We start from the raw sequence: 27,506 nt of genomic DNA on the forward strand, positions 1-27,506 counted from the left end.
GCAGGACCGGTTTCGGGCGCGTGAGGGACCCTGCGGACCGGAAGTTGAGGCGTTCGCGGCGGTTAACGAGGTGAGGGGGTGGGGCGGCTGCGCAGGGCAGTGGCGGCGGCGACCGGAGTCCGATCGGGTCCGGGAACGTGTTGGGAGCGAGCTGAGGTGGGGAGGGAAATCCCGAGATGAGGCAGTGTGTTGGAGGAGGCCGAGCAGCCAGGAGAAACAGACCGAGGTGGAGCCTGAGCGTTCCTGAGAGAACCTGAGGGTCAGAGAGGCTGAAAGAAATGGAGGCACGGAAAGAAGCTTCGAGAAACTGAGACCGAGAGACGGGGAGATTGAGAGAGGAGGGAAGCTGAAGACTGGAGAGGTCGAGGGCAAGAGGCTGATGGGTCCTACCGAGAGAGGTTCAGAGAGACTACGAGAGAAATGTGATCGCACCGGGAACTTGGGAAATGGAGGGAAACGTAGAAAGATGAGAGTGGAAAACTAGGGTTGCGAGAAAAGTGTGTATATGTGTGTATGATGTATATGTATGCATATAGATGTATATGAGTGATTTAGAATAGTACCTGGTATATGCGTCAGCCCTAAGTAAATGTTAGCTATTGTTAAAACTTCAGACAACTGAGTGACAAAATTTTAGGGAGAAGTGGAGAGAAATGAGAGAGTCATGATGGAGGAAGAGAGTGATGGAGAGAGACGAAAACGGAGAGTCAGAAAAAAAGATTCAAACAGAAAATGAGACAGTCAGATGGAAAACTGAAGTGGAGTGGCGTCGAATGGACAGTTCGAGAAAGACAGTTGGAGAGAAAATCAGACTAAAGAACAGAATCAGAATGGGAGCACATTAGATAAATGAAAAGAGATGGGACCAGGCAAGGAAAGGGAAGAGAGATGAGGGTGGTGAGCAAGATGGACCAAGAAAGACAAGAGACCTGAAGATGGAGATCCAGACAGCAGAGAAATAGGGAAGCAGAGAAAACCTGTAAAAGCCTTAAGCCTAGGAAACACAGGCCCAGAGACCAAGAGATGGTCCGAGACACAGTTACAGAGAAACTAGTAGGTCCAGGAGGTCTAAAAGGTAGTCTTAAGAGAATGGATTCCTTGAGAGTCATGAGGGTGCTCTCAGTCTGGCCCACGTGCAAGGATAGGCAGTCAGCAGTCTGGGAGGAATGCTCTCCTCCATCTAATTGTCCCTGCCTTTTTCTGAGGAACACTGGCTCAGCGTCACGGCAGTCTTCCAAGGCCTTTTCCTTCCCTTCCAGAACAGGAATTCCCTCTGAAGGTGCTGTGGCATCACGCAGCCCAGGTGTTTACCAGGAAGTGATGTGCACTCCCCAGACATCCCCGCACATGGCTGCTGCTTCTGTGGGAAGCAGCTCTGCCAGTTCTCAAGTTCTTCAGCTGAAACCCTCCCCTGGCTCTAATAACTCCCAGGGTTGGTCTGGGTCCCTCTGAGGCTACAGAGATGGAACCTCTGGACTCTTCCGTGATGGCCCTCAGAGACTGAAGGCAGAGTAGGTGAAAGCACTGCTAATGAACCAAGGTGAATTGTGGCCATTTGAGTGTAAATTTTTTTCCCAGGTTATATGCCCGTGGTTCCTCTCACTGTTTTCGCTATTAGTCATGGTGCAGAGAAAGCACTGGACTTGTGTACCAGTTACCTATTTAGCTTCTCTGTGCCAGGCTAGGTGATAAACATTGCAGTGTTTTGAGATGGGTATTGTCCCCATTTTATAGATGGAGAAAACCGCAAAGGGTTTAATTTGCCAGTGGTCACACATCTGATAAATGATAAAGCTGCGATTCAAACCCAGATCTGCCTGACCATGAAGTCTTTACCATGGAAGTCTCGGGACCCTTTTAAGATCATAAACTCTTTTAAGAATCTGAGTGATGGGCTTCCCTCCAGAAAATTGCACATACAAGGGGATGTGCTTTGTTAGTTAGGACTTAATCAGCTATGAGTCAGAAACCAAACCTTAAGAAGAAGACACTTTCTTGTGTAGCCATGAAGTGGAGGGTTGGAGGGAACTAAGCCTCAGGCACTAAATGATGTTGCCAAGCTTCTCCCCATCCCTCTTCCACTTCTCTCCTTGTAGTTGCTCGCTGACCATCCTTGTGTGTGCCTCATTGTGCCCACGTGCAGGCTTTTCTGTAGGATAGATTTCTAGGAAAGACTATTTAAGAGCTACTGCAGACAACTCCCTGTTTATATTGTCCTTGCTTAGCCACAGTAAATAAGCTTTTCTCTCCTAATAACAGTGTAAATTCCAGGGAAAGGCCCTGATTGGCCCTCCTCGGGCCAATGTGTCCACTCCTCAGACCAGTCACTGGTTAAAGGGGGAGTAGGCTATTGTGATTGGCCAGGCCTTTGTCACTTGCCCAACCGGTAGGAATTCTCTTAACTTAAAGGCAGTGGGAACCATGTGGATTCCAACAAGGGCTGCTCTCCAAAGGAAAGTGCATACGTTTTTCTGAAAAAAAAAAAAAAAAAAGAAGTGCCGGGCAGGCAAAAACAAAATGTACATAATGCAACACTTGCAAAACTGTGCACTTGATTTCAAAGGGTCCTCAGGGGTCCTGAAACTCAGTGGACCACAACTCTCTCATGTTATTACCTCTCAGGACCACGTTCTGCTGTTGACTGGCCACATGACCTACATTCCTTCAGGTCAAACATTCCCTCGTCCGGGGATCCTTCCCTGACTCCCTAGCACGGTCAAGGAAGGCTCCTGCAGCCCCCTGGGCTTCCTTTATCACAGCCTCCATCTCGGGATTGTCCGAGTCTGGCGAAATGACCACCTGTGGGACTCTGTGCTCATACTCCTCGCTGCCCCTCCCCCTAGTCGAGTGCTTGCGAAACAGCGGGCTCTTAGTAAATGTTTCTAAAAATGAATGAATGTCCTCTCTTCTCTCCCGCAAACATTCAGGGCCCGAAATCCCAGGATGAACTTGTGTCCATCCCAGAGCTCACCACAGGAGTCATGAGGTGCCCTGCGTGTCACCAGCTTGACCCAGGCCGCAGGCCGTTTACTCTGCCAGCACCTGCCGTGATCCTATCCCACCCCTGAGGAGGAAATTAGCTCCTTGAAGGGAAAGTGCTTCCTTATTGCAGGCACTGGCCTCTCACCGCAGGAGGTGGGGAATGGCTGAGAATATCTGGTCCAGGTGATCAGAACTGAGGCCAGTTTTGTGACAACACTGGAATTAGCCACAGCATGCCGCCTCCCAGAACAAGGGAGGGCAGGGGTCCCCGAGACCGATCCCCGGCTCCCCATCAGGAAGAGGACCCAGAGAAATGGGACTGGAATTGTCCAGAGACACGTCACCTCTTCGAGGACGCCTTCTTCGGTGATGAGGATTATATCCGGCAGGGTTCTGAGGAGTGCCAGAAGTTCTGGACCTTCTTTGAACGCTTGCAGAGATTCCAGAATCTCAAGACCACCAGCAAGGAGGAGAAAGACTCTAGGCATCCCAAGCACAGCATCCCGGCACTGGCCGACCTACCTCGCGCTTATGACCCACGCTACCGCATCAACCTCTCCGTCCTTGGCCCCGACACTCGGCGCTCTCGGGGGCTAGGCAGGCGCCTGGCCCCGGAGAGAGTGTCTGAGTTCCGCCAGGCCCTGCTGCACTACCTGGACTTTGGCCAGAAGCAGGCGTTTGGGCGGCTGGCCAAACTGCAGCGTGAGCGCATGGCGCTGCCCATCGCCCAGTACGGGGACCGCATCCTGCAGACGCTGAAGGAGCACCAGGTGGTGGTGGTGGCAGGTGACACGGGCTGCGGCAAGTCCACTCAGGTGCCCCAGTACCTGCTGGCTGCTGGCTTCAGTCACGTGGCATGCACCCAGCCCCGGCGAATCGCCTGCATCTCACTGGCCAAGCGGGTTGGCTTTGAGAGCCTCAGTCAGTATGGCTCACAGGTGAGTGGGACAGAACAGGTTTCCGGTTTTTCCCAGTGACCTTGCGGAATAAGTTGGTTGCCCTATGGCAGTATTGTTACGAAAGCGCTTACCCTTTGACCCAGTGATGATTCTTCTAGAAATTTATCTATCAGTTGGCCTGGAGATGGTCCAAATGACAGAGGCACTAACATTACCCAGTGTAGCACTTTAACAGTCAAAAATCGGAAATGCCTCAGTGTTTATCAGTCTTCTTCTAGGCAGTCACAAAAAAAGAATGAGGGTGCTTCCTACTAATGAGTTCTAGGGTTCTAATCCTGGCTCGACCACTTAAACATTTTTGTTATTGAAGTTATCATACTCTCAATACAGAAGAATGCACGTATCATACGTATATAACTCTGTGAATTTTCATAAGTTGACTGCATTTTTGTGACCAGCACTCAGGTAAAAAAATCAAACTTACCAGCACCCCAGAAACCTTCTCGTTTCGCCTCCCAGTTACTGCCTTGAGGCCTCAAGAGTCATCACTATTCTTAGGGATAGATTGTCATTTTAGTGCTAGACTATTTTCTCCTCTTTTTCGTACTTTTTTGAAAATTTATTTATTTGTTTGTTTTGGCTGTGCTGGGTTTTAGTTGCGGCACGCGGGATCTTTTAGTTGCAGCATGCGGACTTCTTAGTCGCAGCATGCATGCGGGATCTAGTTCCCCAACCAGGGATTGAACTGGGGCCCCCTGCATTGGGAGCGCAGAGTCTTACCCACTGGACCACCAGGGAAGTCCCTCTTTTTCTTACTTTTTATAAATGGAATCAAAAAGTATGTTCTCTTGCTCACTGTTGCCAGTGATGGCCTCTGTTGCTCAATATTAGTTTTGTGAGACTCACCTGTAGTATTATCATGTAGATGTACACCATTCACTCACACTGTTGTGTGGTATTCCACTGTGAAGGCACCACAGATATTAGTTCCTTTTACTGTTGATGGGAACTGGGGAGAGTTCTAGTTTTAGGCTCTTGTGAATGGTACCACTACGAACATTCTATAACATGCCTGTTGGTGTGTTTTGGTACACATTTCTGTTGGGTATATATCTAAGAGTAGGATCACTGGGTCATACCAATACTTGTTATGGTTAATCATTTTCATTTTAGATTTTCCAGTGGGTCTGTAGTGATACCACATTTTAATTTGCATTGTGAGTTTTGTTTTGTTTTGGTTGCGTTGGGTAGTAGTTGTGGCATGCAGGATCTTTGTTGAGGCATGCAGGATCTTTCCTTGTGGAGCGCGGGCTTCTCTCTAGTTGTGGCATGCAGGTTTTTCTCTCTCTAGTTGTGGCGAGAGGGCTTAGTTGCCCCGCGGCATGTGGGATCTTAGTTACCCGACCAGGGATCGAACCCGCGTCCCCTGCATTGGAAGGCGGATTCTTTACCCCTGGACCACCAGAGAAGTCCCTGCATTGTGAGTTTTAATTTGTGTTTCCTTGATGACTAAGGACGTTGAGTGCCTTTTCATGTATGTATTAGCCATTTGGAGATCCTCTTTTGTGAAGGGTCTGTTCAAGTCTTTTTCCCATTTCGCTTTTGTGTTTTCTGTGCTTTTGTGCTTGATTTATATGTCTTTATAGAGTCTGGATATGAGGCCTTTGTAGAATTTATGTATGGTAAATCTTGTCTTCTATTCTGTGAGTTTCCTTTCATTTTCTGAATGGTGTCTTTTGATGATGGTGTCTTTTCATTTAAATATAATACAGTCTGTCATTTTCTTTTCATGGTTGCCACTCTTTGGGTTCTGTGTAAGGAATTTTTGCATACTTTAGGGTCATGAAGATGTTCTGTTTTTTTCTAAAAACTTTTACATTTAAGACTGTAATTCATCTGAAATCAATGTGTGTATGATGTGAGGTAGGGGTTAAGATACATTTCCTCTCAATAACACTTTTTAGCGGTTTTACTTTGGATGACTGGTGTCAGTTTCTCCATTTCTGAGGTGAGGGTAATACTAGTGCTTATATTGTGTGGTAGTTGTGAGGATGAAGTGAGTTGATATACATAAAGATTTAAAGTAGTTCCTGGTACATAGAAAGGACTCAAAGAAAGGTTAAGCATTACTATTATAATTAATTAGTATCATACATCAGGCTCTGTGCCAAGTACTTTATGTGCATTAGCACATGTAATTCTCACAGCATCTAGGAGGAAAAAATATGCATCTGTGGGATGGAATTGCCCAAGTCAACAGCACTAAGTGGCAGAGGTGGCATTTGAACCCAAGCCTGTTGGACTCCAGAGTCTGATGTGGGACATTTGCTCAGATTTTCAGTTTGGGGAGGGCGAGGGGCTGTGGCCCAGGCCCAGGTCCTCTCCTGACCACACGCTCCCACTGCCCCCCACCCCCAGGTCGGCTACCAGATCCGTTTCGAGAGCACACGCTCGGCGGCCACCAAGATCGTGTTCCTGACAGTGGGGCTGCTCCTGAGGCAAATCCAGCGGGAGCCCAGCCTGCCGCAGTACCAGGTCCTGATCGTGGATGAAGTCCACGAGCGGCACCTCCACAACGACTTCCTCCTGGGTATCCTCCGGCGCCTGCTGCCCCAGCGACCTGACCTCAAGGTCATCCTCATGTCCGCCACCATCAACATCTCGCTCTTTTCCAGCTACTTCGGCAATGCCCCCGTGGTACAGGTGCCCGGGAGGCTCTTCCCCATCACGGTCGGTGCCCCCCTCCCCCCTCCCCAGACTTCCCACCTGGCCTCTGGCCACCCTGGACATGTCCCTTCTCTTCTCTTCTCTGTTTCCCATCTCTTCGATTAATGATGTTCTCTCTCTCTCTTTTTTAAAGTTGCTGTTTTTGGAGCATTTACAGTGTGCTGGATAGAGTGCTAAGTGCTTGTTAGAGGAGACCCCAAAATTTAAAGGCTCAAATAACATAGAAATAAATTTTTCATATATGACCCAAGCCAGCCAAATGTGGCTGGTCCAGGCTGATGGGCAGCTCTGTTCTACGTGGTCATTCAGGGACCCAGGCTCCTCTTTTCTCATTGCTCTACCATCTCCTAGGGCAGGGTTTCTCAGACTCAGCGCTTTTGACATTTGGGTCTGGATAATTCTTGGCTGCCCTGTGCATTACAGGGTGTTTAGCAGTTTCTCAGAAGTGGCAGAGCCAGGACTTGAATCCCACTCACAGACAGACATGGCCCTGTGCTCGATAGCTTCTGTTTGCCCTTCCAGATCTCCTTGTCCCTTCCCCACCTTCCTGTCTTCCCTGGGAGGCACAAACGGACCCCTTTCCCCTCTGCCTTCTGGTTGACCAGTGGGAAAAGGAGAGTCAGCCCCCTCCCCCGAGGTCTCCAGTGAACTGTGATCCTCACCCGAAGTCACAGCTCCTTTTCGAGATGTCTCTCCACACAGCTCTCTCCTTTATGGTTTTGATAACCACTACTTCCTCTTGTTTTTGGGCCCAGGAATTGCTAAGAGCTCTGAGGTTCCTAGCACCAGGAGATGCACTGTCCCTTGTGGTTTCTGGGTCTAAATGCCCATCAGTCTGTCTTCTAAGTAGCCATTAGAAACAGTGAGGATGCTTTCAGAGAAGTGATTTCTAGAGTTTTAATCCCAACTCTGCCCCTTAAAATTTTGTTCTTGTTGGAGTTAACACTCTGGATACAAAATAGTACCCATATCACAAGTGTACAGCTCAATTAATTATCACAAATTAAATACCTGTATAGAGCCAGCACCCAGATTAAAAAACATGAACATTACCAGCACCCCAGAAACCTTCCAATTACCTTGATACTTTGACCTTTTATTACATCCTCCTCAAATTATCGTCTTTGAGTGTGCTGTCTGCTGCCTGACTGATCTGTGTCTTCTCTGTCAGCCTGTGACCTCCCCGCCCCGTTGCTCGGGAGCTGGAGTGACAAGGTATGCTCCTGCCTGGGGCTGTCTCCTCACAGGTCGTGTACCAGCCGCAGGAGGCCGAGCCGACAACATCCAAGTCGGAGAAGCTGGACCCGCGGCCCTTCCTCAGGGTGCTGGAGGCCATTGACAATAAGTACCCACCCGAGGAGCGGGGTGACCTCTTGGTCTTCCTCAGTGGCATGGCGGAGATCAGCGCCGTGCTCGAGGCCGCCCAGACCTACGCCAGCCACACCCAGCGCTGGGCGGTGCTGCCGCTGCACAGTGCCCTCTCTGTGGCCGACCAGGACAAGGTGGCGCATGCAGCCAGGCCGCGTGGGGCAGATGCGGGTCTAGGAGGGGTTGAGGGCGGCTAATGCAGGACTGATGTGACTCCACAAGCCAGGGCTGTGGGCTGCAGAGGGGCTGCTCCCATCTTTGAGCTCCTGATGAGGTGGAAGGCATTGGAGCTGAGCTTTGGAGGACAAGGAGGGTTTTGAGTAGGAGAAGAGGGAAGAAGGCAGTCCAGGTGGGGGGAACCAGCTTGAGCAAAGGCCTGGAGGTGGGAACCTGTGAGTGGGGTGTGGGGAAAGGTGAAGAGACCGCCTGGTTGGAATGGAAGGGTGCTGGGAGAGAGGCCTTTGGGTCACTGTCTTAGTTGTTGATTGCCGTGTAACAAATTACCCCCAAACCTAGCAGCACGTTTACTGTTACATTCATTATCTCACATAGTTTCTGTAGATCAGAAATCTGGGAGGAGCTTAGCTGGACGGTTCTGGCTCAGGGACTCTCATGAGGTTGCAGTCAGATGTCAGCTGGGGATGCTCTCATCTGAAGGCTTAACTGTGGCTGGAGGATTATCTTGTCAGATGGAGCTGGCTCTTGGCTGGGGGCCTCTCTAGGGGGCTGTTTGAGTGTCCTCACAATATGGTGGCTGGCTCTTCCCAAGAGACCAAAGTAGAAGCCACCACATCTTTTATGACCTAGCTTTGGAAATCACAAACCATCATTTCTAAAAATGATGAAAACAGTATCCCTTAGTTTTTTTTGTTTTTGTTTTTTGTTTTTTTTTAAATTTCCAGATAGTAGGTAGTTTTATTTTATTTATTTATTTTTATTTATTTTTAAATTTATTTATTTTATTTATTTTTGGCTGCGTTGGGTCTTCATTGCTGCACACGGGCTTTCTCTAGCTGTGGCGAGTGGGGGCTACTGTTCGTTGCAGTGTGTGGGCTTCTCATTGTGGTGGCTTCTCTTGTCGCGGAGCATGGGCTGTAGGCACGTGGGCTTCAGTAGCTGTGGCTCGCGGGCTCTAGAGCACAGGCTCAGTAGTTGTGGCACACGGGCTTACTTGCTCCGCGGCATGTGGGATCTTCCTGGACCAGGGCTCAAACCCATGTCCCCTGCATTGGCAGGTGGATTCTTAACCACTGCGCCACCAGGGAAGCCCTATCCCTTAGTTTTTTGGGTTTTTTTTTTTAAACACTTTATTTATTTATTTATGGCTGTGTTGGGTCTTCGTTTCTGTGCGAGGACTTCCTCTAGTTGTGGCAAGCGGGGGCCACTCTTCATCACGATGCGCGGGCCTCTCACTATCGTGGCCTCTCTTGTTGCAGAGCACAGGCTCCAGACGCGCAAGCTCAGTAATTGTGGCTCACGGGCCCAGCTGCTCCGCAGCATGTGGGATCTTCCCAGACCAGGGCTCGAACCCGTGTCCCCTGCATTGGCAGGCAGATTCTCAACCACTGCGCCACCAGGGAAGCCCCTATCCCTTAGTTTTTAACCCGGTCTGCCCTGTTCAGGGGGAAGGTGCTGGGTGAGGGTGTGAATCCCAGGAGTTGAGACTCCCCCAGGCTGTCCTGGAGGCTGACTACCATAGTCACCTCCGGAAGAATCCCTTCAGGTCAGACTTGGTTGTTTAGTGATTAAAGAAACAACCTTTGAGCACCTCCTTAATGCCCCCCTTGCTCCAAGGGGCCTCTTTGGGACACAGTGGGAGCTGAGTTATGGTTCTTCCCCTCAAGCTGCTGGTCTGCTGAGGGGGGATAGACAAGTAATTGACAATCCCACAAGTGGTAGAGGAGGACTCTGGATACTCTGAGAGCAGAGTCTTGGTGGATTCAGGAAAGGCTTCCTGGAGGAAGGGACTCTGCACGTGGAGACCTGAGAAAGCCCCATTCTAGGAAGGGGGTAAGGAGAAGCGTGTCCCAGCTGAAGTGTGTGGAGCACTTGTTTTGTGCTGGGCGGAGTCCTGAGCTCTGTGTACTCGTTGCCTCTGATCTTCACAGCCGCCCTGTCTGCCAGGTCCTGTTGTCCCCATTCAACAGATACAGAAACTGAGGCGTAGGCACTTATGCAAAGTCACATAATTGGCAGAGCCAGGCTGTAGAACTTGGTAATTTGGTACCAGAGCCCATACTCTTAACCAGAGGTTGGCAGACTTTCTGTGAAGAGGGCAAATTTTTAGTTTTTATGGGCTCTATGGTCTCTGTCGTAACTACTCCACTATTACAGGTAGAAAGCAGCTGTAGACTGACCTGGTGAGGCTGTGTTCCATTAAAACTTGATTTACAAAAACAGGTGGCAGGGTAGATTTGGCCTGCAGGCTGCAGTTGCTGACAGCCACTCTTAACCACTGTGCTTGGCTGTCTCTTGGGTACATGAGAAGGGCTTGTGCAAAGGGCGTGGGGTGAGAGAAAGATGGGACAGCTGGGAAACTGCACTCAAAGTGGCTGGGTCCAGATTGTGAAGGGGAAGTCAGGAGAGATGGGACTGGAGAGGTGGGCTGGGTTAGACCACCAGGGACCTTGAAGACCCAGTGTGGTGGTGGGCTTTGTCCTGAGGGCACCGGGGGGGATCATGGGAAGGTTCTGAGCAAGGTGGCGGGCAGTGCCAGTTTGTGCTTTAGCAGATCCCTCTGCTGCATGTGAAGGCTGGATGGGAGGGGATGAGACTAGAGACCAGAGACCAGGGAGGAAGCTGGAGCGGGATTGGGGTGGGAAAGGAGGGGCGTGGAGCAGGGCAGGGGCTGTGGGTTTGCGGAGGAGGGAATGAATTCATGAGATGTTTAAGATAGTCAGGTGTGGCTGGGTGGGTGAGAAGGGAGGGAACACCCAGGACAGCCCAGGTTTCTGGCCCCGGTGATGCAGTAGATGATGAGCCATCTCTAAGATGGGGCCCCGAGTAGGGAAGGGTTCAGTAGAAGGTGCTGAGGCTGTTTTAGACATATGGCTGTGAGGTGCCCATGGGACATCCAGGAGGCCACTGGACACATGGGTTAGTGAGTGCCGAGTTAGTTGTGCAAAGGGCCTGGGGTGAGAGAAAGACAAGGCACTGATGCCGCCTCTTCACTATACCCCAGGTGTTCGACATGGCCCCACCTGGAGTCCGGAAGTGTATCCTCTCCACGAACATCGCTGAAACCTCAGTCACCATTGATGGGATCCGCTTTGTCGTAGATTCTGGTAAGCGCTGCCCCCCAGCTACCTCAAGGATCTGGTGAGAAGTGTGGGGTTTGGAGCTGTGCACATGTCGTGAGGGAACTCCGGACCACAGCAGGGAGGAGGTAGTGTTTAGGGCTGTGGAGCAGTGGCAGCATCTTAATCTTGCTCAGGCCTTCCTAGCTTGCTCCTGCCTCAGGGCCTTTGCACTTACCGTCGTCTGTGCTGGCAGCTGTCTCTCCCCAGATTTTTACATGGCTCACTCCCTCACCTTATTTCAGGACCTGTGCCAATGTCTCCCCGTTAGAGAAGCCCACTTGTTCACTTTATCTAAGTGATCTCCTTTCACTGTCACTTCCCTTATGAGGCTTTATTTTTCTTCATAGTACGGGCATTATATTTTATATATCTCAATCTATTTATTGTCTGTCTTCCCAACTAGACTGTTCTCTGGAAAGTCAGCATAGCCTAGTGGCGAGGAGACACTGGGGCCAGCCTGCAGGTGTGTGACAGACGGCTGTGTGACTCTCAGTGCGTCAGTTTGCTCATTTGTAAAATGGCAATAATAACAGCACCTCCCTCAGGTTGTGAGGATTAAAGAAGTTAATACATTTGGGGGCTGAGGCTGGTACCTGGCACAGGGTGAATGCTCAATAAATGTCAGCGGTTATCTTATTGTATTGAATCTGATGCCACTGATGACAAAAGATTCCATAATTTTATGTTGGATGACTGAACCTCTGAGTAAGAAAAGGCTTGAGAAAATAAATGAAAAGATAAGTGAATGAGGAAACTAAAGAATACATTAACAAAATGGTAGGGTGGGGCCAAGAGTAAGCTCTCAGTTAGTGTTACTGGGACAAAGGGGTAAGTGAGGGTGTCAGTGAGTGAACGGCTGGGTAGAGGGCCAGGCGCACGGAGGGCCCACGTGGCTCCCGCACACACATTCCCTTCCCTCCCTGCTACCTTCCTGCCCACCCAGGGAAGGTGAAGGAGATGAGCTATGACCCGCAGGCCAAACTGCAGCGGCTGCAGGAGTTCTGGATCAGTCAGGCCAGTGCTGAGCAGCGTAAGGGCCGGGCGGGCCGCACGGGCCCTGGTGTCTGCTTCCGCCTCTATGCCGAATCGGACTACGATGCCTTCGCCCCCTACCCTGTCCCGGAGATTCGGAGGGTCGCCCTGGATGCGTTGGTGCTGCAGGTGAGGCAGGGGCTGGTAAGGGACTGGATCCTGAGTGCTGGTGCCAGAGAGGAACCCAGGAGGCATTTAGACATGGTTTCAGGGTCAGGAAGGGCAGGGCTGGCCAGGCCACTGAGTGGAGCTCATTCCTTCCAAATGTCAGATCCCGTATTGAGGGGAGAACTATCCCCCCAAATCCACAGGGTCATGGGAAGAACCTTGTGACTCAATCAGAATGCTTTCAGCTGTAACAGAAAATCCATCAAGAAGTGGCTTTAAAAAAAAAAAAAAGAAGTGGCTTTTATTTATTTATTTTTATTTATTTATTTAATTTATTTTTTTTTAATGGGTGAATTTTCTTTTTATTAATTAATTAATTAATTTATCTATTTCTGGCTGTGTTGGGTCTTTGCTTCTGTGCGAGGGCTTTCTCTAGTTGTGGCGAGCGGGGGCCACTCTTCATCGCGGTGCGTGGGCCTCTCACTATTGCGGCCTCTCTTGTTGCGGAGCACAGGCTCCAGATGCGCAGGCTCAGCAATCGTGGCTCACGGGCCTAGTTGCTCCGCGGCACGTGGGATCTTCCCAGACCATGGCTCGAACCCGCGTCCCCTGCATTGGCAGGCAGATTCTCAACCACTGCGCCACCAGGGAAGCCCCAAGAAGTGGCTTTTAAAACCAGGGTTTTGGGCTTCCCTGGTGGCGCAGTGGTTAAGAATCTGCCTGCCAATGCAGGAGGCATGGGTTCGAGCCCTAGTCCGGGAAGATCCCACATACCGTGGAGCAGCTAAGCCCGTGAGCCACAACTACTGAGCCCGTATGCCACAACTACTGAGCCCGTATGCCACAACTACTGAAGCCTGTGCGCCTAGAGCCTGTGCTCCACAACAAGAGAAGCCACTGCAGTGAGAAGCCCTCGCACCACAATGAAGAGTAGCTCCCGCTCTCTGCAACTAGAGAAAAGCCCGCACACAGCAACGAAGACCCAGCGCAGCCAAAAATAAATAAATTTATTAAAACAAAAACAAACAAACAAAAAACCAGGGTTTCTCAGTACATTTTATGTCATGGCTCGTATCTCAGTAGTTAGTTTTGCTTAGATTAGGCTGCTGTGACAAATAGACCCACTCACATAACAGCCAACACAGCAGAACGTTAGTCCTTGGGTTGGTGGGCAGTTTCCTTTATTCAGAGACCTAGGCCTTTTTCCTCTCATGGCTCCGTCATCTCCCTGGGGCCTCTTCATCATGTGTGTCAGCCAGCAATGGGGAGAGAGCGTGGGACTTAACGTTTGGGAGGGTGTGAGGGCCATGTCCACAAGCAGTGTACTTCCCTTCCACTCACCCTGGTGAGAGCTCAGTTCGGTGGCCACATCTCGCCGCAGGGGAGGCTGGGAAGTGTAGTCTCTGTGCTCAGGAAGAAGCAGAAATTGAAAGTGGGGAACAGCAGGTGGCATCTGCCTCAGGCTCACACGTGCCCAGGTGGGAGAGAGGCATGAACCAGCCCCCTTTCCTATGGGTGATGCACACTGATTGTTTCTGTTCGTTTGATTTCCTTTTAAAAAAATGCCAGTTGTGACCCATGTCATGGAGTTCTGACTCACATAACCTGCTGTTTGAAAAATGCTGACTTGAACAATACAGAAAACGTACCGTTTCACATAACAAGAAACCTTGAGATAGGGAAATTCCAGGCTTGGTTATTTATTTATTTATTTAATATTTATTTATTTATTTAATATATTTTGGTTGTGCCAGGTCTTAGTTGCGGCACGTGGGATCTTTTTTTAGTTGCGGCATGCGAGATCTAGTTCCCCGACGAGGGATTGAACCCGGGCCCCCTGCACTGGGAGCGTGGAGTCTTACCCACTGGACCACCAGGGAAGTCCCCAGGCTTGGTTATTTAAATAGAATGGTGATGTCATAAAGGACCAGGGTTTTTTCTAGCTTTCCAGCCTCAGCTTGTCAGCAGCCGTTCTAATGACGATGATCATGATGATGACGAAAAGCACTTACCTAGTACTTCCTGTGTGCTAGCTCTGTTCTAGGTGCCTGAGTTACGTATATAACTTTTGCTCCTCACACAATCTCTGTAGTAGGTAAACTTAATTCCAATTTATGGATGAGAAAAAGGATGCAGAGGGGTTAAGTAGCTTGATCCATGTGGTATGGCTGGCAAGTGGCAGAGCCCGGATTCCATCTGAGGCTCCAAGCTCCAGAGCGTGCTTCATGAATGCCACCTGGCTCTGGTAGCCATGGGCAGCACCTCCTCCTTCTTTACTATCTGGCTGCAGAGGCGATGAACTGCCCCTCTTTGTGGATCTCATTTTTTTTTTTTTTTTTTTGGCCGTGCCAAGCAGCTTCCAGGATCTTCGTTCCCCAAGCAGGGATTGAACCCAGGCTCACGGCAGTGAAAGCGCGGAGTCCCAACCACTGGACCGCCAGGGAATTCCCAATTTGTGGGTCTCATTTTTAAGGCCGTGGGAACCTTTTCCAGAAGCCCCCTGGCTGGTCTCCCATCCTGTCTTGTCAGCAGAACCGGGTCACGTGTCCACTCTGTGACCTGTAATTGTCCGGGGGGTGGGTGGCATTGCCCGACTGGATCAGAGCAGTGATTCGCAGTCCCAGCTGCACGTTGGAATCACGAGAGCGCTTAAAAAAACAAAAAACATCCGTGCCCTACCCCTCACCCAGAACTTCTAGTTCAAAGGTCTTTTAATGAGTATTAGTGATCTCCCAGACAACACCACAGCTTCGTGAGCAGGGAGGAAGGTGGTACCACTGGTTGCTGGGTGGATGCCAGAACTTCCGGTGCCCTCCAGATCAGGCCCAGGAGAGCAGGGCACCTTACGCGGAGACTTTGGCTGAACCCCTAGGCTCTCTGAGCCTTGTTCTCACCCTCTCATGGTCACGTGAGCCGCATGCCGGCCTTGCCTTCATCCACTCACCGGAGAGGTGGTCCTTCCCTATGCCATGCCAGGCCTGGTGATGCTACCTGTGTCACTGCTTCCTCCCCATGACCTGCTACCCCTCTGGGCCTTTGGATCAGTCGGGATGCTTTGGTCAAAAGTGAGAGAAACCCAACTCAAACTGTTGTTAGCAGAAAAGGGGATTTTATGGATTTGTGTGTCCATGTTGCGGGGTGGGGGGAGTCTAGCTTAGGAAAAATTAAGGATTTCTCCATCTGCTGTGACTGGGCTAATTTCCAGGCAGTGGAAAAACTAACCACAATAGCTCTGGGCTTCCATCCTGGCCCCTCACAACCAGAGAGGATGCTGGAGCTTCTCTCTCTCAGCTCCAGTCTGCAAAGTCCCAGGGAAGGATTCTGAATGGCCCAGCTCAGGTCATGTGCTCACTCCTTAGTCAGTCGCTCTGACCAGAGGCTGAGAAACCTCAACTGGTCCAGCTTAGATCGTCTGCTCACTCCATGGCCAGGGTGTGGAGAAGAGCTGCTAGGCAGACAGACAGATAATGGCCCTCCTTCCCTGCTTCTGTACAATGGGCCTTGACGTTGCGCATTTTAAAGTATCACAAGTTTGTGATCCCTGGGTCCCCCAGTGTTCCACAGTGGCTCATGTGTTCCCCATTCCTGACAGGGTTTGGTTCTCATTCCAGATGAAGAGCATGAGCGTGGGGGACCCCCGAACCTTTCCCTTCATCGAGCCCCCCCCACCAACCAGCTTGGAAACGGCCATCGTCTACCTCCGGGACCAGGGGGCCCTGGACAGCTCAGAGGCCCTCACCCCCATCGGGTCCCTGCTGGCCCAGCTGCCTGTGGATGTCGTGATTGGTGAGGACCCCCCTTTGGGTGATCACATAGGGTCCTGGGAATGGGTGTGGGACACCGCTCGCTCTGAGTGACCCGGGGGCAAGTCTGGTCCTTCTCTGGGCCCTGTCCATTCATTCTCAGGTCCTCTGTGTCAGGTCCTGTTCTAGCGCCAGGGATACAACAGTAAACAAAACAGACACTTCCCTCCTCTGCACAGCCTGTCCCCAGCTCCACCGTGGTACCCCCTCTCTTGCGGTTGGATGTCAAAACCGCCTGCCTCTTCCTCTTGCTCTTCCTGAGTCATCCCTGCCCCTCCCGAGGAACTTGCTGACCGAGGCATATTCATCTTGCCCAATCCTCCTGACTTGAGACATTCTGTGTCTACCAGCAATCCACGGCCCAGAGAATATTCCTAGCTGAGTTCTACCACCTGGGGCACCACTTCCCAAGCATAATGCTCAGGAGAGCTTTCTGCCTGTGTCAGTGTCGTTAAAGTCTCCATCACTGCGACACGCTGGAGCGTCAGGACGGGCAGCGGGCTGGATACCACCAACCCTGGGGGCCACCCACAGCTATGGAAATGGTTATTTTTGTTTATTTTAGAAGGAAACAGGGCTAGTGCAAGGAGAATCAGATCTGAGACGAAAGGGAACAGTCTGTGAGCATTTGCTTTGTGTCAATGGAAGACTTTGTGGCCCTTATTTCATCTTCACCTGGTGAGGGGAGGGCCTCTGGGCGCTCGTGTTGTACAGTTGAGGAAAACGAGGCTCAGAGAAAGGCTGTCCCTCGCTCGCCAGGGAGGCACGCCCCAGGCAGGCTGGCACCATCGGTCCCCAGGCTCTGCGGAGCAGGAGACACAGATGATGCAGTGCTGGGCAGTTCTGGGCCCAGGTGGCTCAGTCACCGTTCTTGCTCTGTGCCAGGTGGAGCTCCCAGTGCTTCACAGGTGAAACACAGTTCATCTTCACAGCAGGTAGATGCTGCAGTTAACCCATTTCACAGATGGGGAAACAGAGGCACAGAGAGGTGGAGGGACTTGCCTGAGGTGACAGAGCTAGGGGGTTCTGGGACAGCCTTGTTTTACTGCCCTACTTTATCTTATGAGGCTACATGTGTAACAGGATCTTTCTGGAAACGTAGGCTAGGGGAACAGTGAGGGTGAGTCAGATGCATGGCATGCAGGCCACTGACCTTGGGGCAGGTGGAAACAGTCTTCCATCACATTGGGATCCGATTCTGGGTTTGATTCTGTCCCTCTGGCTCCCGAGGCCCTCTGTGGGTGAGGTGGAGGGGGGGTCAGGGGTCCCAGAGGGCTGGGGGTGCTGTCAGGCGCCCAGGAGGCTCAGCGCGGCGTCTGCCCCCAGGGAAGATGCTGATCCTGGGCTCCATGTTCCACCTGGCGGAGCCTGTGCTCACCATCGCCGCCGCCCTGAGCGTCCAGTCGCCCTTCACCCGCGGCGCCCAGAGCAACCCCGAGTGTGTGGCGGCGCGACGACCTCTGGAGAGTGACCAGGGCGACCCCTTCACGCTCTTCAACGTCTTCAACACCTGGGTGCAGGTGAGGTTGACAGCAGGGTGCCCCCCGTCTGGCTGCCGTTCTTCACGGGGCCAGGGCCTCCCTGAGGCTGTGGCTCCTCCTTGTGCGCCCCACCCCCACCCCAGGGACGACCACTGAGCCCTCCGCAGGCCGGGCCTGTCTGCGGAGGACCCCGACTCCATTCATGGGACCAGCACGTGCAGAGGCCCCCGCCTGAGGGGGAGCCTGCGGTTTCTAAAGCACTGACGAAAGCCAGTGCCATCTGGAGAGAGTTTAGATGCCTTAGGGTGGGGGCTCTATCTCGAGCACACGTTCCCTGACCGGGCCGGGTCCTGTTCTGGGCAGTGCTGGCCCGGCCCTCCTGGGCTCCCAGTTCAGTGCAGGAGAGAGACCGTCCCTGGACAGTGACCACCCAGAATGGGCTGTGATGGGGAGTCCAAGGGGCTGGGAGAGCCCAGGGAGGGTGTCTGACCCCATGTGGTGTCTGGGAGGGCTTCCTGTAGGAGGGGGCAGTGGGGCTGAGACCTGGAAAAAGGAGGAGAGCAGGTGGTGCTGAGGGAGGGCCGGCAGGCCTGCCTGCCATCCTCCCAGAGGCTGGTGTTTGGGCTCACACTGGGTTCGTCTGGGCAGTGGGTCGGCACCCCCATCCCTCCTCCCAGCTGGCCAGGCCCTGACCCTCTGGTGGCCGGACCTCCACCCAGGTGAAATCTGAACGGAGCAGAAACTCTCGCAGGTGGTGCCGCCACCGGGGCATAGAGGAGCATCGGCTGTATGAGATGGCCAACCTGCGGCGCCAGTTCAAGGTGAGGCCCGGGAGGAGGGGTGAGGGCCGGCCTGCCCAGGCAGACAGGGCCAGGAACAGACCTGGCGAGCGGGGGTGGAGGGCGCTGGAGTGGGGTGTGCATGAACACCTTCTGCGGCACGGCTTCCCATCCTCTGACAGTCATGAGTCCCACCCTACACGTGCCTCCCCTACCGTCACATCACCAGGTGTGGGGTGGGGCCCGGGCAAAGGGGTAGAGATCCAGGAGGGCTTCCTGGAGGGGTGGACAGGGTCACAAGCCGCATCCTCACAAAAAGCCGCCTTCTCTGGAGTGGGGGAGCCGAGCTGGCCGAGTGCCGGCAGGCTGCACGGGGCACCAGATTTGGAGCCGGACGTCCCAGCAGTGAATCTGAGCTCTGCTGCTTGCTAGCAGTGCAACCCTGGGCGAGTTACTGGGCCTCTCGGGGCCTCAGCTCCTCGCTCTGAAAACGGGGAGGCTAAAAACAGCCCCTGCCTCCCAGCGTTCCCATGAAGATTAAATGAGTTAATACACGTAGAGCTATTTAGAAGGGCCTGACACACAGGTGTTCCCATACAAATGTTTGCAGTTTTCATTGTCATTATGAGGATGTGGTTCTACAGCTTGCTTGTGTCGTTAATATTCCACGGGCATCTTTCCATTCGAGCACAAAAAGATCCAGTGCCGAGGACTTCTCTGCGGTCGTGTAGCGTGCCACGGAACGAAAATAACGGTGTAACCGTTCCTCTCGGCTACAGGAGGGCAGATTGCGGCCCAGAGTGGACGGTCACTGCCAAGGCCTCCCACGCAATCGCAGGGGTCTCCACGTTGGGGACCACCAACATCCCAGCTGTTCTCGGCATCTCTCAACATCTCTGACTTTCTTTTTTTTTTTTTTATACATCTCTGACTTTCTAAAGAGCGACGGTTCAACCTTTGTTGAGCCCCAGACGCTGAGAAACTAATGAAAAGTGCGGGTCCTTTTCTCTCTCTCACTCTCTGAGTCACATATGATATCCTATCTCTCCTCGTTGGTCGGGGCTTGATGAGAAACAGAAGGTCCAATCCAGTAGGTCCCTGGGAGACTGCTTCCAAAGGCGTGGGCAGTAGGTCTCTAATGTGCATTGGAATCACGGGGAGGGTCCGTGATATCCAGATTCCACACCCACCCCCCCTGAGATTCTGATTCAGTCATTCTGGGATGGGGCCCAGGTCTTGGCATTTCTGAGCGTACCCGGAGCCTGCTGACGACTGTGTGGAGAGGAGGCCCCGGGGAGGACCCTGGGTGGTGATCGCCTGGCCTCCTCTCCTCCCTCCTGGCGGCTGGCCCAGGTGTTCCGTTGGCTGATGACAGAGACGGCTGTTTCCCGGAGCAGTCATGTGCCCGGCACCATGCAAAGAGTTGTTCTCATACAGCCCCTTTCAGCCCTAACAGCCCTAGCAGGGAGGTCCCAGGAAGGGCCCCGTTTTTCATTTGAGGAAAAGTGTGGCTCTAAGGGTGAGGTCTTGTGCCAGCCAGCAGCAGGCCCCAGACCGGAACGTGCGTCTGCATCCAGAGCACGCCTGGCCTGCCCCGTGTCCCTCACTTGGGCCCCGCCCGCCCCCAGGAGCTGTTGGAAGACCACGGGCTGCTGGCCAGGGCCCAGGCCTCAAAGCCGGGGGACAGCTACAGTCGGTTACGGCAGCGCCGGGAGCGCCAGGCGCTCTACCAGCTGAAGCGCCAGCACGAGGAGGGCCAGGGGCGCAGGCGCAAGGTGCTACGGCTCCAGGAGGACCAGGACGGCGGCTCCAGCGATGAGGACCGGGGCGGCACAGCCTCCCAGGGGGCTGGCGACAACGTGGACATCCAGGTGAGGCGCCGCGGGGCTGACTGGTGCCTGGGGTGGGTGGGGATGGAGTTTATCAGAGTGGGGATGTGGGCTGCCCTGGGGGTCTTATGGGACATGGCCCTGCTCTGGGGTCTGAGAGGACACAGCCCTGCCCTCATTCAGGAGGCAGGTTTCCATGGACAGGAGTCTACAGAAACCCTTGGATCCACAGATTGCAGTACAAGCCCCTGGGGTAGCGGGGAGGGCCCTCGGGAACCCACCTTCCCCCGTGTTGCCACCAGGATGTGAAGTTTAAGCTCCGGCACAACCTGGAGCAGCTGCAGGCGGCCGCCAGCTCGGCCCAGGCCCTGACTCGGGACCAGATGGCCCTGCTCAAGCTGGTGCTGGGCCGGGGCCTCTACCCCCAGCTTGCCATCCCGGACCCGTTCAACAGCGGCCGCAAGGACTTGGACCAGGTGGGTCTCCTTCCCTCTCCCCGTCCCCGTGTGTGTTTTGTCATCTGTCACCCCTTCCCAGCACCTGCTCTGTGCTGGGGATACAGCAGTGACTGAAACAGCCTTGGCCATTCCCTTGTGGGGCTGCAGTCTAGTGGCAGGGGCAGGGGATAGACTCGTTCCCAGACAGATGACCAGAGTGGTTGGGGTCGGGATGGGGACCCAGGGGCGGAGGGGGACCTGATCAGCCTTGGAGGAGGTCAGGAAGGGCTTCCTGGAGGAGGAGACTTCTGAGTTGAGATGAGGAGGAGGGAACCTGGCAGCGGGAAGAGCAAGTCTGAGGGCCTCTGTCACCCAGCGCCCGCCTTCGGCTTCTCCAGATCTTCCACACCGAGACCAAGCAGGGCGCCGTGCTGCACCCCACCTGCATCTTCGCCAACAGCCCTGAGGTGCTGCACACACAGGAACAGGAGGCCAGGGGCGGCGATGGGAGCCGAGGTACCGTGAGCCCAGGTAGGGGTGGGGAGAAGCCCTCCATCGGGGACGTGAGGGGCGGGACAGTGACCTCAGGGTGCCCCTTGCCATCTGGGGTTACCCCCTCGCTCCTCCCCACATTCAGCTTCGCTGGGGCTTCTGACGTGGGACCTGCAGGTCCCAAGAGCCAGACCTGGCTGGGTGGCCTTGGCAAGTCCACCCCTTGCTGAGCCTTGCCCTCCCACTACGTGCTGGCTGCCCCGAGCCCCGAGGCCTGAGGTTTTAGCAATTAGAGCAGCGCCTGCCAGGAGACCTGTCCCGGGAGCCCCGTGAACTTCAGGGCTTGGTCCTGCCTGGGGGGCTCCCCCAGCCCCAGCATTCAGGCAGTTGGATACGGTCTACCTGCTAGTGGGATCCAGGCCACAAAAGTCGCCTCAGCTGAGGCTGCACTCAGGCCAGGCCAGTCCCACCAGGGTGCCCTTCCCCAGGCGCAGGCCCTGCACTCAGGAGCGGGCTTCACGTCTGCAACGTGAAGGACTAGCTGTGTGCTTTGCCTGAGCGCTGAAACACAGCTCATCCTTCTCCTGTTTGTAAAGAAAGTAACACACTGCACTAAAATGGTAAACAGTAACCCCAAAAGGTAAGGTTTATGATTTTAAATACCAAAGATAGAATTTGAAATTTTCTCTCTAATCTTTAAGTGCTATAAATTCCAAGTGAATTTACCCTCTTCCTATTACATTGTTTTACTCCTTTTTGAAAACATTTTGAAAGTTCCAAGCATCTTCCCAGTAGAGAGAGTGTGAGGAACCCTCCGTGCTCTTACCTAGCTGTAGCTGTCACCATTTTTCCATCCTTGTTTCTTCTGTCCCCTTGAATTTTTTTTTTTTTTTCCTTTTTGCTGGAGCATGTTAAAGCAGGTCCCAGACATCTTACCAGTTAGTAATAATAATAAAAATCATATTCTTAAGGATTGTTTTTTTGCATCACCACAATGCTGTCATCTCCCCTGACAAAATTAACAGTAGCTCTTAGTATCACTGAATAGCCAAAATCACATCCAGCCTGGCAAAGTATTTAAGAATAAGCCACAGGCATTTTATCGTTACACACGTGAGCGTGTTCTTTGTGTGGATGTGTGAATGGCCCGGGTGGGGCAGGCAGCCGCTGGGGGATGACGGGTGTGGGAGGGGGGGGAGCTGAGCCGTCCCCTCGTCCCGTTCAGATGACAAGGACAAGATGAGCAGCAAGCACCAGCTCCTCACCTTCGTGTCCCTGCTGGAGACCAACAAACCGTACCTGGTGAACTGCGTCCGCATCCCCGCCCTGCAGGTGCGTCCCCGCCCCAGCCTCCCTGCCTCCCGGCTCCCGGTGCCATGGCTGTGTCCCAGGGCAGGGGGCCCCGGGTGGGCCTGGAGGAGCCACCTTCCCCCAGGCTGGCTGCTGTCATTCATTACTCGCTGAGTGCCTGCCAGGTGCCAGGACCTGTGGAAGCTGCACAAGGCAAGACCCGGTTCCTGCTCTCCAGGAGCTCACATCTCGCGGAGGGAGGGCGGGCAGTAGCACTAAACGCAGTGCAGCACTAAATGATAGGGTAGAGGGCGATAAGCGTTTGGGGAAAATGAAAATAACAGGTAAGGGGATTGGGGAGGGGTGGGTTGAGGGGGGAGGGGAGGGGACAGGTTCTAGTGTGGAATTAGGCGATCCGGGTGGGCCTCATTGAGAAGGTGCAGTCAAATAAAGACCTGAGGGAGGGAGGGAGGGAGCCGTAGGGATCTCTGCGGGAAGAGTGTCCTGGGCAGAGCGAAGAGCAAGTGCAAGGGCCCTGAGGCACCACATGCCTGGTGTGGACACGGAACAGCTGGAGCAGAGTCAGTGAGGGAGAGCGTGGCTGGAGAAGAGGTCAGGGAGGCAGGTGAGACTGGATCCCCCTCCCCCCCACCACCAGAGGGTTCTGAGCAGAGCTGGGACAGCGTCTGACACGGGGCAGAGGCCAGGAGCCCAGCAAGGAGGCGACTGCAGTCGTAGGGCAGGAGCGGGTGGCGCTGGAGGCTGAGGACGTGCTCAGGTTGCAGATATACGTGTGTATATGTGTCTGCAGCCAGGAAGCGGGGTTCCTGACAGCAGTAGCTGCCACACCTGTGTGCCCACTGTGGCCACCCTGTGGTTCCAGGCCTGGCCACAATTCTCACTTCATAGGGGAGAAGATGGGGCTGGGGGCAGGGGGCAGTGAGGAGGAGGGCGTGTCCCTTGACTAAGCCCCACAGCGAGCAAGTGGCTGAGCCTGAGCTCAGGGTCACAGGCCACACCTAAGGCCTCCCCCCATCAGGTGGGCGTCCCCGTTACCCCGACCCCCTCGCTTCCATCCCAGGGAACATAGAGGGAAGAGAGAAACCCTTCCTAGAGCCCTGGGAGATGTTGTTGACGCTGATTTCCACTGGCACCAAGATAGCGAACTCTGATCTGCTCCGTTATGTCTTCGTTCAAACATGTACTGAGTGGCCACCTGGCACCAGCCGCTAAGTACTCTTCCGGGCGCTGGGAATGCAGTCGTGATCAGAATGGACAAGATTCCCTGTGTTCGTGGGGCTCATGTATAAGTGGGGGAGGCAGATGGTAAAGAGAAGCACAAATGTAAGAGACCACACCAGATGCCGTACCAGCGCCGGATGGAGGAATGAGGTGGGGCGAGGGCCGGAGCACTGGTGATCAGCAGGACCTCAGGACGGAAACACGGCTTTGCTGGCCGAGATGCTGCCTGATATTTTAATCCGCCCCACCCTGCCCCTGTCCCTGCCCCGTACAGTTTCTGATGATGGAGAATTTTAAACATGCACAAAAGTAGACAGAATAGCACACTGAACTCTCATATTCTATCACCAGCCCCACAGACCCTCGACCCGTGGCCAGTCCTGCCCTATCCACTCACCCCCGCCCCATCCCATAGAATTTTCCCCAACGTGTTATCTTGACAGTTTTCAAAGAGAAAAGTTGAAAGAAGTGTAGAGTGAACACTCAATATTCCCACTCCCCAGTCCTACAGCTAACATTCGGTCTTTGCTTTATCACCTCTCCACTCATCAATCTGTTTTAATAGGTGGGCTTTCTTTTGAATTTCTTGATGCATTTTAAAGTAAGTTGCTGACATCAGTACCCTTCACCTGTAAGCACTTCAGCCTGCTTCCCGTTAACTAGCATTCAGTATTTGTGTATGTATTTTGAGGATAAAAGGTATAGAGGCTGACGCATACACATAGTAAGCGCGCCATTTGACGAGTGTTGACAAAGACACACACGTGTAGCCCCAACCCTAAGAAGATGGAGACGGCCACTGGCCCCCAGCACAGGTGACGACTCCCTGACTTCTTGGAACCTGCTCTGTGTTTTACTCTTCAGTCTTCATTCGTCTCTTTCTCCGAGTAGAATTTCAGCTCCGTGGGGCGAGGCCTGAGTCCATCTTGTTCACGTTGTGTCTCTGGCACCCGGAAGAGTGTCTGGCACAGAGTAGGCGCGTGGCCAGTATTTGTTGCAGGGCTGGGTGGACGGCTGCGCGGGTGGGTGGATGCTCTGGAGAGACAGGTGGACGTCTGGATGGGTGGGTGGGAGAGTGGGGGGTGGGCAGGAGCCCAGCCAGGCGGGGGGCCCCTCTATGATGGCATCCTGCCCCTCCTGCCACTGCCTGTCTCCTGCCCCTTCTTTTCCAGTCCCTCCTGCTGTTCAGCCGGTCCCTGGACACCAATGGTGACTGTTGCCGTCTGGTGGCCGATGGCTGGCTGGAGCTCCAGCTTGCGGACAGTGAGAGTGCTGTCCGGCTCCTGGCGGCTTCCCTGCGGCTCCGGGCCCACTGGGAAAGCGCCCTGGACCGGCAGCTGGCCCACCAGGCCCGGTGGCGGCTGGAGGACAGAGATGAGGAGGAGGAGGCCCCCGTGAACCGCAAGGAGGTGGCGGCCCTGAGCAGGGAGCTGCTGCAGTTCACGGCGTCCAAGGTACCCGCCTCCGGGGCACCTGCACCCCCTTGGCCAGAGGGGCCATCAGCCATAGGGATGAAAGCTCTGGAAGGCCTGGCTTCCAGCTCATCAGTATGCACACATTTGGGGGTTTTCAAACCAGAGAGGTTGATGACAAGCCCAACGTCACACAGCTGGTAAGGGGAGAGCCAGGGTTTGACCCCAGGAGCCATGCCATTAACCCCTGCGGCCCTCATTCAACAGATATTCATGAATACATACTGCATGTGTGGTGCAGGTTACCCCTCGTTTGCAGTTAAGGGCGTGCAGGGTGTGAGAGGGAAGCTGTAAGGTATCTGTCTATTTGTGGAGGACAGACAGGAAGAATTCGGACGGAGCAGATTTGAAACTGATCCCCCACCTCTTTTAGTGGTGGGGAGTTGAGAATTGCTCCTGATTCTATTGCTATTACCCGTGGATGGGGTGCGACCCAGTGGACCAGGGAAAGGGGAACAGGCTGACGTGCTGGAGGAGAAGGGGCAAGGTGGCCAGACTTGCAGGTCAGACTTAAGGTCTGGATGTGTTCCCAGCAGTCATAAGGAGAGAAGGGGTCTGGGGAAGGCAGGTGAGATGGGGGATGGGGCATCAGGGAATGTTCTAGACAAGCCTGTGGTCATGAGTATCTGAAACCGTGTTGTGATTGGCTTAAGCAATTGGCCCCCATAACTGAAAAGTCCAGGGGTGGACTTTCGGCACGGCTGGATCCAGGTGCTCCGATCATGTCTGCCTGAGCCTCTCCCCTATTTCCTGTCTCTCTTTGTTCAGGTTTCCTACAGCCTCCGGCGGCTCACAGGGTTGGAAATCCAGAACCTCTATGTGGGACCCCAGACCATCACTGCTGCCCCCAGCCTCCCTGGCCTCTTTGGCTGCTCTACCCCGTCCCCCCATCCCACCAAAGGGGGCTACGCAGTCACTGACTTCCTCACCTACAGCTGCCTCACGGTGAGCACGGACCCCACCTTGGCCCCTCATCCTCCTGCCCCTGAAAATGTGACTTCAGTGATTCCCCCCACCCTCTGCCCCCAACCACACTCCAGCTTAGTCCAGGGATGCAGTTTCAGAAAGGGGCCTGCCAGCCCCGAGGGGTTTTGGGAAGGTCCCAGGCTGGCGGCGGGGGGCGGCGGGGAGCCAGGCCTGACACAACCTGCCTGTCGCAGAGCGATGCGGACCTGTACAGCGACTGTCTCCGCACCTTCTGGACCTGCCCCCACTGCGACCTGCACATGCCCTTCACGCCCTTGGAGCGCATCGCCCACGAGAACACCTGCCCCAAGGCCCCACAGGACGGTCCCCCAGGTGAGGCTGGGGCGGTGGCGGCCGGGGCGCCTGTGTTTGCCCAGCTGTCCGTCCAGCCTGTGGTTGTTGACTGTGCCTCTGGGCACTTGCTCGACACTCTGGGGACCCACGACCTCAGCCATCTGCTCTGGCTGGGGCCACGTGCGGACCCCGTCACAAGGACCCAGAGCCTGGGACCAGGAGGCCCTGGAGCCACCTCATTCTCAGGTCGTGGTGTCTGTCTCTCTTTGGTCTCTGTGTCTCCGCCTGTCCGGTCGGCCTGTGTGTTCCTGTCTGTTTCTCTGTCTCTCTCTTGCCGTGGCTCTTGTTCTTTCCTCTGTCCTGCAGCTGTCTCTGCCTTGGCCACGTCCATCCTGTTGTCAGCCAGGGGACGCTGCAGTGGGCAGACCCGGGCACAGAGTCTGCTGTGGTGCCCCACACGCCACACGCTGGCGCTTGCTGGGGAGATGGCTGTAGGGCCACGTGGTCCCACCCCTGGGCTCTATTTGTCTCTTTCAGTTTCTGTGTCTCTGCTTGTGTCTTTCTCTGTGTCTCTCTCACCCCCTGGGACACAAAGACTCGCCTCTGTGTGTGTATTGATCAAGGAGGGCTTCCTGGAGGACACAGAGCTGGAGTCCCCAGAGGCCAGGAGAGAGCCTAACCCCGCCAGGTTTCTGGGATTTGGGTGGGGGTGAGAGCATGCAATGGCGCGTCCCCCTCACAGCCTCCCGTCTCCTCTCCCTTAGGGGCTGAGGAAGCTGCCCCCGAGCCCCTCCAGAAGGCATCCGCCCTGCAGAGGCCCTACCACTGCGAGGCCTGCCAGAAGGACTTTCTGTTCACGCCCACGGAGGTGCTGCGGCACAGGAGGCAGCACGTGTGAGCCCAGCCAGTCCTGGGCCAGGGCCGGGGCCGGGGCTCCCGCCCAAGCCCCCGGCCTACGCGGGGAGGGAGCATAAATATGTGAATAAAGTCTCACTGATGGAACTTC

At 54.1% G+C, this 27,506-nt stretch overlaps 1 protein-coding gene across 3 annotated transcripts; it reads left to right on the top strand.

Annotated features, from left to right (window-relative positions):
• Nucleotides 1-27,506, top strand: DHX34 (DExH-box helicase 34). Of its 3 annotated transcripts, none has more exons than XM_068529070.1 (17): nucleotides 1-70; nucleotides 2,928-3,920; nucleotides 6,300-6,611; nucleotides 7,856-8,110; nucleotides 11,158-11,260; nucleotides 12,219-12,436; nucleotides 16,027-16,201; nucleotides 17,545-17,738; nucleotides 18,419-18,520; nucleotides 20,107-20,349; nucleotides 20,610-20,783; nucleotides 21,143-21,275; nucleotides 22,462-22,568; nucleotides 24,941-25,222; nucleotides 26,009-26,185; nucleotides 26,401-26,539; nucleotides 27,265-27,506. In XM_068529070.1, the coding sequence occupies exons 2-17, from the start codon at nucleotides 3,216-3,218 to the stop codon at nucleotides 27,396-27,398; spliced, it is 3,453 nt and encodes a 1,150-aa protein (XP_068385171.1). In that variant the 5' UTR covers nucleotides 1-70; nucleotides 2,928-3,215; the 3' UTR covers nucleotides 27,399-27,506. The 3 variants fall into 3 exon arrangements, with proteins under 3 accessions (XP_068385171.1, XP_068385172.1, XP_068385173.1); XM_068529071.1 differs by having other exon boundaries at nucleotides 21,143-21,260; XM_068529072.1 differs by lacking the exon at nucleotides 24,941-25,222.

This window comes from Eschrichtius robustus, chromosome 19, assembly GCF_028021215.1.
Source record: "Eschrichtius robustus isolate mEscRob2 chromosome 19, mEscRob2.pri, whole genome shotgun sequence".
NCBI classification, from domain to species: Eukaryota; Metazoa; Chordata; class Mammalia; order Artiodactyla; family Eschrichtiidae; genus Eschrichtius; species Eschrichtius robustus.